The 9,517-nt window shown below is 45.1% G+C and overlaps 1 protein-coding gene across 1 annotated transcript in view; it reads left to right on the top strand.

The window, feature by feature from the left end:
• Window positions 1–1,510: 1,510 nt before the first annotated feature.
• The window catches only part of MTNR1A (melatonin receptor 1A), a 57,033-nt gene continuing 49,026 nt past the window's right edge, over window positions 1,511–9,517 (top strand). The window contains exon 1 of the mRNA XM_042053461.1: window positions 1,511–1,975. Within this exon, the coding sequence (XP_041909395.1) occupies window positions 1,555–1,975 (421 nt within the window). The 5' untranslated portion in view covers window positions 1,511–1,554. The remainder of the gene's footprint in view (window positions 1,976–9,517) is intronic.

The raw sequence follows: 9,517 nt of genomic DNA, 5'->3' as shown, positions 1-9,517 counted from the left end.
GCTGAGCGGCGGTACTCATCGCTCCGCTGCCCGCGGTAGTGAAAGAAAACCGTGGGTGAATGGGAAGCTCGGGGTTTCCCCGGCACTCAGTCGTGCAGGCTGGGACTGCGGCGCCTGCCGGGGCGGGGGTGCCGCTGCTGCCGCCGCCGCCCTGCCTGTCCGCGCCCCTCCGCGGCTGCGGGCTGGCCGCTCCCGCGTTCTCCTGTCACACCCGCCGCGTTAGGCGGCAGCTGGTCACAGCGGTGGCTTTGGTTATCCCTCACCTTGGGCTGCCACCGTGAGCCCGGGCGGCTGAGCGCAGGCTGCGGCCGCATGAGCCCCTCCCGCCCCGCGTAGAGCCGCGCAGAGACACCGCCTGCGCTCCGCAGCGCCCGGCGGAGGCTGCGCCGCCCAGGAGCAGCCCCGCGCTCCCTCTGCGGACTCCCCGCTTGCTCCCAGTCGCAGCACCCCCATGAGCGCTCCGGCCGGGATGGCCGTGGGTGCGCGGGGCCGTCCCTGGCCGCCAGCACCGCGCCCAGTCCTGAGCACAGCGGAGAGCAGCGCGCACTGCCATCCGCGCTGGCAGCCCGTTACCCTGAATGGGAGACTGATCCCCCAAGCCCAGTTTGCTCAGAGATTTTCAAAAGCTCTGTATCATGCAAGCGAGAAGACTCAGTCAGAAGAAAGTGCCTTTTTTTGTTTTTTCTTTTTAAAATTTATTTAGCAGAGCGCCCACCGCACGAGGGGGTGAGGGGATAGCCTGTTTAGTCAGCTGGGTCCTCCTTACGGCTGGGCTATGGCTCCCTGTTCCTTCCTTTCTTTGAAGCAAGTGCTGCTTTTGGGGAAGAGGGGAGCCAGACTTCACCGGGCTCATAGGGGTGGCACAGGGCATCCCCGCTACCTTTCTCTCTGTCTTCCCTGTGCAGATCGTCCCCGCTGCCGAGGGTGCGGGGGAGGAAGAAGGGCTGCAGGGGAGGAAGGGGGGGGTGCCGAGGTGGTGCGTGTCCCCCCCGCCGCCCCCTCGCTGCGGCGGCACGTGGTGCTCCCGGGACGCGGGTCCTCAGACGCCCCCCGCCGTCCCCCCCGCCCAGACAGCCAGCCTCCTTCGCGAGGAGCTTTTTATAGCAGCCCCGACCCGCTCCCCAATGGGAGGTTTCTCGCCGCGCTCACGTTACCGTGCGGGTGCGATGTTAAATAAAGGAGGGGGAGGAGGGGAAGGGAGTTCGGCGCGCTCCTAATTAAGAGCCGGCGTTAACCAGGAGAACTAAAAATAGCGCCGAGCGCTGCAAACCACCCAACCGCAGACAGCAACCCCCGTCGATCCCTGCCGCGCCTCCGCCGGTGAATGGAGCGGCCGGCGCTGAATGAGCGGCCGGGAGCATGAATGGAGAAGCGGAGCGCGGCGTGAATGGGGCGGCGGGGGCCCGCGGGGGGGCGCTGTGGCGCCGCGCGGCAGCAGCTGGAGCCCGGGCCGCGCACGTGCCGGCGCGGGGGCGGTCGGTGTCACCTGGCGGCAGCGGTGGCGGCGGGCGGGGCGGCGGCGCGGGCGGGCTATAAAAGTGTCCCGCTCGGCACATGCACGCTTCGGGGAAACTTCCTGCCTGCAGTGGCGGCGGCGGCGGCCGCCATGGGAGGTGCGCCCGCTCCCGCCAGCCCCGCTCCGCCCTAGGGCGGGCAGCCCACCGGCACAGGGCGGCCGCGACCCGTGTCCCGACCTGCCCTGCCCTGCCCCCGCGGGAGGCAGCGCTGGCGGGCGCACCCCCTCCGCCGGTACCCGGTTGTGCCCTGGGAGGCGGCGGCAGGATGAGAGTGAACGAGAGCGAGCTGAACAGCTCCGTCCTCCCGCGGGACCCGCCGGCCGAGGGCGCCCCTCGCCGCCAGCCCTGGGTGACCTCCGCTTTGGCCGCCATCCTCATCTTCACCATCGTGGTGGACCTGCTGGGCAACCTCCTGGTCATCCTCTCCGTCTACCGCAATAAGAAGCTGCGAAACGCGGGTAAGGGGCGGCGGGGAGGCCCGGGGGCGCCGCCCGGGCTGGGGTGGGTGGGGGTCCCGTGGCCCCGGGATGCAGCCCCGTGGCCTCTTCGTCTGCCCGTAAAACTTTCCCCGGGCGCGCAACTCCGGGGTTGGGCTCTTTGCCTCCATCCCCAGCTGGCGGTTATAGACTGTGACAGATGCCAAGAGCTCCGTCTTTCCTGCCGAGTCGGTAATCGAGCGGGAAAGGGTATTTTTAGCTCCCGCCACCAAATCCTGGTGTTATTTTTAGCGCTCGGCAGTTCCCACCTAGCAAAAGAGAATGGCAAGTAAGTCGTATTTAAGAATGAAATTTAGACATGGTACCGGGAATGCTGCCTTGGCATACAGTGTGTGTCTGTGCATGCTGGATGCTCTTCTTCTGATTGATTTTCTTTAAGTTACAGAAATGTCTCCAGTAACATATTCTATGGTTGGAGCTTCAAATCAAGCGAATACGAAGTTATAAACATTGCAGGATTCAGACAATTCCCTCCCCCCCACCTTTGTTCACCTCCTACTTGCTGTCTAGGTGTTTGGGGAATGGAAAATATCTAACAGAAAACGGCTTTAGGCACTTTAAAAAAAAAAAAAATCTCTAATTTTGACAGGATGGAATCTGTGCTGGTCTATTGAGTAAATCCCTCTTAGTTCATGGATTATTGGTCAGACAGGCAGGAACTTCTTCAGATTCATTCTGCTTTATCATGTCAGACCAGCTGCTGTGCACGTGTACCAAATCTGTGCACTCCAAACCCTATGCATCTTTCATTGAAAAAAATACAGGAGCATGTGAAGAGAGCTGCACTGGTAATGAAAGCAGAATTTCACTCCCATGACAACTGAGAAGCTTGTTTTTTTCACAATGGAGCTGTCGGGGTTCTCATTGTTACTGCACTAAGTTCATTAGTTAGTGGTTTAAAATTCATCTGAGGGGGAACTTGAGCCTGGGCTTTGCTCTGAGCTAGACTAAGAAAGGTATCTAGTATTGGACTCTGGCAAACAGTGGCATGCTTATCTTTCTAAGGTTAATTCAGGTAATTCAAGTTTCAGGTTTTTTTCAGCCATAGTGGAATGCCTCACACAAGATCAAAATGAAGAGTAACAGATTTTAATTTTTTCCTCCCTATGATTGCCACTGATGTAAATTCTAAAGGCAGTATTATCTTCCTGCTTTCATTGGCAGAAACTTCATTCACTGGAGCTGGCATTGTAACACGTGCAGTAGCATATAATTGAGAGGAGATTCCAACTCCAGAAGTCCACGTCAGGACTTGACTACCCTTCTTCCCCGGAAGATTTTTAGATGGAGGGAGAAAGGGTTAAGACAAGCATATTACTGGAGTTACTCTAGGGAAATGGGTGATATTCTCCTCCTCCTTAATTAGTAATTCTGTACTTTAGCACTTCTGTGGGGAATTTGCAATATAGACAAGTCTGGTGAAGTCCGAAATAAACGTGGTATCTGTTTTCTGGAGATGTAACTGAATCCTTGGGCTCTGTGTGTGTGCATACTCTCTGCTGTAGATATCGTGTAATCCCTCCTGAATCTCAACACGTGCTCACTTGCTCACTCTTACTGCATTTCTTGTTCTTGCCTTTTCTGTCATAGTGACTGTTAAGAACTGCAATAAACTGGCAACAGCTAGGAGAATAGAGCATTCTTCTGAACATAAAGTCTTTGAGACTGGAACATGAACTAGATACTGATTGACCCTCTGAAATTAAGGATTAATTAAAACAAGTAGATACTTGGTACAAGATCGTAAATAGTTTATAGTCTCAATTTAGGGAAAAAATAGGAGCAAGCTTTTAAAGTTCTTAAGTTTGGGGTTTTTTTCTTTAAAATATAGGGGCGTTTGGTACATGGATTAAAGGAATCTTTGGAAATAACACAAGTTTTAAAAAGGTCTTCTAAGTGTTCTTGACTAAGCCTGGGCATAACTTTACTTATGTGAGCACTACTGTTAAATTGGGCCTTCAGTTAGGAAGGGGTTACCCAGGCAAATAAATTTATAACAGAGCATACATATTTAGAAGAACCTGGCCTAATACCTGTAAGTTTGAAGACTGAAGTCTCCCAACTCTTGTTTATCCTAATTTGGATTATTCAGGAAGAGATCACATTGAAAACAATATGATTTATACATACAACTAATTTGTAACATGGTAATGCCAAAGGCAGTTATGACTTTTTACAGAAATGTAATAAGAAAGAAACTTCTGCTTTTGCAACAACTTACGTTAATTAAGTCTTGCTGGCACATTTATTGAGGAAAAAGGACACAGGATGAAAATTCCACTGGAAAAAGGTCAGGGAGGAACAGAAGATGCCTCCTGAAGAAAATGTATCTCACTGAAGATTTTCTTCCCTCTTGGCAAGAGAGGACTAACAGAAATAAGGAGTATATAACCCTTTCACAAAAAGGTGGATTTGGTGGGGGAAAACATCTTGCATCTCTGTCCTACTCTCTATTATATACATATTTATTGGAAGATACTACAAATTGAACCTGTGGACTTATGATTTAAAAAGTGCATTGGGGAATAGTAGGAAGGCCTAGAAAAACCTTCTCAACAAGTGGTGTAACCTTCCTGACAGTCAGAAGGTTAGTAAAAGACACTGATCAAAGCAGAGGAGTCAGTAACTCGAAGTTTGTCTCAGCAAGCGAGGAGTGTCTGATACTACAGACTCCTTCATAGGCACAAGCATGGCTTCAATAGATGCTCTTCTAGACACAGAAGCTGATGATGCAACTGGTAGGATCCTCTTTTATTTAATGTACTTGACTTGTAATAAGTTTCATAGTTCTGGTCTGTTATTTCTTTTATGGTGGCTTTGTAATCCAAGAGGTGCCTGACACCAATTCAGTCCTGATGGGAGCAGCTGCAATTGAAAGCTGACCTACACAAAGACTGAATTTGGTTTATGATATCTGTAATCTTTTGACTTTGAAACAAAATTCAAGGGAAACATTCAAGGCATAAGGATTTTAATGACCGTATCTTGATAGCATATTCATGCAGCTTGAACTTAAACTGATGTGCGCCTTTAATAACTGATTTTTAAAAGGAATGAGAATAGAACACTTTAAAAAGAAGTTTTGTGTAAATCCTTGTCTCATTTACAATTACTGATATTCATAGATCAGAAATAAGGTCATTCAACAGGTCCACCCTGGGAAGATGCAGTAACTAGCCTTAGGGAATGTGTATTTAAAAACTGTTGGTACTTTTAGCAACAAGTGGAATTTTTACTTGAAACTGTCAACATCAAATCAGAACATCTCAGAAAACCGAGGAGATCATTCAAGTGATTTACGTAATACTGCACGCAAATTTGGTGATTGGTGGTATCCTTATGCCTTTGATGTTACCCACACCAAGAAAAACAATGCATCAAGAACAAGGTGAGGAAGCAGTTCTAAGTCTTTGACTATGGAGAGTAGTTTTCTGGTAGTGACATCAAAATGTCAGCTTACACCTGTTCTTTTGGTGAAGGTGGATTTGGGTACTCAGTAATTGCAGGACTGGACCATTCTTAAGGTCAATGAAGAAAGTTTTCTTGAATGGTAGTACACCTCTTGCTCTTCTTTCTCTTCCTTTTGAAACTGTTCCCTTGGCCTGGTGGGTTGCTTTTTTTCTGGGTGCTTTGTGTGCTGAGGTCAAAGGTTCCCTGACTACCCCTCCAACAGAGTCCTGTGTGGGAAGGGAAGCCTCCAGCAGGCAAGAAGGGAGGCTCAGCAGTCTCACCCTCACTCCTGTGTGCCTGTCCTGTCTGCTAACACCTGATATGGGTTGGGATAATCCAGGGAGTGGTGCCAAGCTGGTAACTAGCACCTACAAAATCAGGGCAGAAAGCTGCATTAACCCTTTTCTCACCAATCTCTGTTCTGTGTTAGGTGTATTTGGGTTTTTGTACTTTTTTTCTAGTTTTCCATGTCCTTGGCCCAAATGCTTTGTTGCTAAAACTTTGTTTTGTTACTGGTGAAGAAGGCAGAGAGGAAGTTTGACATAGCTGAGGCCCCAGGGCCCTGAGCAGCAAGACCAGTTAACTTCACTAGGACTGCACACATGCTTAAACTTACCTATGTGTGGTAACTACTTTTCAGAATGGGATGGCAATGAAAAAGGGAAAAAACCCCAATGTTTGTATGCTCAATCTGCCTCACATGTTTTAGATCCCCAGAGTTCTGTGAAGACAGCACTGTGAGTGCTCAAAAGAATAAAATGAACTTGAGGGTAAACGCTTTAAAATCTCTAAGATCAGTGAAGTTGCTTTTGAAAGAACTAAGGAACACAGCTACTTCATGTTCCTCAGCCATGTGTTGCAATAGGGATGTTGCAACACTTCAATTTTTTTTTTTTCTTTGCTAAATAGTACAACCATTGCAGAATTAGGGATGGGAATCTATCAGTAAGAATTTAACTTCGGAGGCTTTTCAAGCTGGCCCTGGGTTTTGATTTGAGCAGTGTAAGAATCTAGTTCAAGAGTGCTCCTCTCTTAATGCATTCTCTAGAATAAAAATTTTAAAAATAAGGATGGAGCTATCATCAGCCTTTTCAGAAAAATATTGTTCTTGATGATGTTTTGTTTTTTAGTTTTAAAATTATAATGTTAAATGCTCTAGTAAAGATTGTTTTATCTAATAAATGAAACTCTTGTTGTGAATTGAGACTAATGAAATCATTCTTTTTGTCACAGGTGATCCTTGGACTTCGTTTTGTGCCCTGAGAGACATGGTAGCCTGAGAAATACTTGACTCAAGGAAGAGAATTTAGAAGATGAAGTTATAGCACAAATTCAGGGTTCTGATAAAAACTGAGATGTTGATGGCAATGAACATTATTTCAGAAATTAATAGCTTCCAGTATTAAAAATGGTAAGCTGTTTGGGAGAAGGGAAAATGTCTAGAGGAGATGCTGAACTTTGCAAATTGTTGAGCAGAACTGAGCATAAAAAAATACAGTTTCAATAAAGTTGTTCCTCAGACTGGTTTTGATTGAATATTTTACTGAATCAGAGGTTTGCTTCAAAGACTTGTTTAAATAGGGCTGTGCTGCTAGTGACCAAAAGTAGAGGTGAGTATTTCAAATAATTAATAACTTATTCTTACTAATGAATTTGTCAACCTCGGGTATTTATTCTTTTTGCAAGATTCTGCATTTTGAAGTTTTTAGAGACATTGCTTTTTCTAGTTAGCTGCCAGTGGGCAATGGTACTTATATGCTCTACTATTTGCTGTCTCATTTAGGTTATTTTTGAGGGGTTTTCTCTTTATGCAAAAAGTTTCTTTGCATCTTTAATTTTCTCATTAACAATTTCTGATTTGCTTCTATTCTTATCTCTTTCCTATTTCTTTTTATGCTATCTACTTTTCTTTCATAACATAGATAATTGATGTCTTTCCAGCATTCAGACATCATCAGCAAGTTTAGGTTAGTGACAGAAAATGCTACCAAGAGTAGGCATCCGCTGCTGATGTGACAGTGTCTGTTCTGTTTCTCTGGTGAGGCTTGCTTTCCTAGGGCAGTAAAAACTTTGCAGTGTCAATTCAATGCTATACATCACAGTTTAGTTTTGCAACGTCAATAAGAACTTGTCCCCCTTGCTGTTAGCAGTTTTTCTTCTAGTCACATCTGTGTGCTGCCTTAAATACCATATTTCCACTCCGGAGAAAAAAATTACAGACCTCTGTTTCAGGAGGACAGGTCTTACTTAGAATTCCACAGGATAACAGAACACAAATTGTTAACAAAGCAAAAAGTGTTTGCTTATTGAATGAACAAATAAACATGTATTTAATGTGTGTAGTTAAGTAATGCTTGGGACTATAATACACATTCTACTACTAAACAAGTGTTCTTTCCAATCTAGCCCTCCTGAAGTCACCGGTGGGATAATCAAGGTTTCTACTTTAAATGACAGAATAAAGGTCTGATTAACTTCTTACTTATTTTTTAGGAATGGATAAAATATGCAATTGAATTTTACCAGTGCCCTTTAATTCAGATGAGAAGCATGCTGCAAGCTTCTTGATAACTTTTTTTTTTCAGCTAGAGTGGCAACTGAAAGTAATCAGCAAAGCTATTTATAGTGTTTAGATAGAAGCTGCAGAAGTCACTAAGTAGCTTTGTGGTGATAACTGACCAGTATGTGTAAAAAGTTTCATGTTCTATGGTTTTTTTTAATGAGGAGGCAACTTTTTACCCCTTCCTTGACGAAACACCTAACACCAGAAGTAAAAGATTTTGAGCTCATTCTTTTAATTTCATAAATTTCCTAATAGACTACCAGGTCATATAGTTATATGTTTTTATATATATTCTTCAAAAATAACAGTTTTTGATGAATAGGTATTAGACTACTGGTCTTTGTAAAAACTCAGTTCTTGATTACATCAGAGAATCCATGCTTGAGTTGGGGACTTAAATTTGGTTGTTTTAGTTTTGGGCAGGGTGGTGGGTTGGGTTTTCTTGATGGTGGAGAACTCATCTTTTCCATTGATAGAATTTCAAAATAGTCCTTCAGTGTTTCATTTGGACTCTCTACCCTATCATAAGAACCCGTTCTCTAAAATGAGAGAAAATAGAAGCAGCTGATTTTAAACACATGTGTGACCAAGCACTGAAAATAAAATTTGTCTCTAGACAAATACATACTAATCAGCTGGAAGGGTTTATGGTTAATTTCGGATTAATTATATTTTTCAGTTTACACCTTTAAACTGACTGTTCAGCTACCTTTATTGTGTAAGTTGGACTGGATATGTACTTTTTTCATTTAGGCCTACAGAAACCCCATTCAGAATGATGTGTACATGATATTCTACATGTGGTGCTGAAATATAAGGTCTATTGATATCATATCACCTTGGGGTCGTTGGTTTGTTTGTGGGGTTTTTTTGGCTGCAGATGCAAGGTTAGCAAAACTAATTTGTCTTCAGGGAGAGGTTACCAAGCAGAGGTGGTTTGCCCCTGTGCTGACAGAGGTCAGCTCCATGCTTGGTATTGAGGTCAGTCAGTAATGTGACTTCTTTTTTAGTCAAGTATAAGCCTATTGTGGTTATGGTGCAGCTGCCAGAACTTTGTTGTTTAGCCAAAGTGCCCAGCTCTGTAGAGATGAACCAAAGTGGTGAATGGGCATGGGTACAGGGATCAGCTTTGAAAATTGGTATCCAGTCACACCATGCAGAAGTTTCTCCAGATCTTCACATTCTGCAAAAAATCATGAGTTTTTTTTTCTCAGTAGTGACTACAGGTTTCATTTTATGTTTCTGTTTTCCAGAATGACTGATGAAGAGTTTTCTACTCTTTAGTCTAACTTGACTTTTAAGGACACATTCATCTCCCTGTGTGTATTTGGGAGAAGAAAGTGTTTTCATTTTCACAGGTAAAAGAGCCCAATACAGTTAGGGTGTGACATTTTTGTTAGGAATACTTTTAAAATATGAGACTTGCATATTATGAAGAACCAAAGTTTGCATAAATGCAAATGAATCATTTACCTCAGTTGCATTTTGTT

The sequence above is a fragment of the Corvus kubaryi genome, unplaced genomic scaffold (genome assembly GCF_017639235.1).
Source record: "Corvus kubaryi isolate FWS band 111438036 unplaced genomic scaffold, C.kubaryi_AGA036_p1.0 split1-131, whole genome shotgun sequence".
NCBI lineage: Eukaryota > Metazoa > Chordata > Aves > Passeriformes > Corvidae > Corvus > Corvus kubaryi.
The sequence above is the reverse complement of the archived record's forward strand: the minus strand, read 5'-3'. Positions and strand labels throughout refer to the sequence as shown.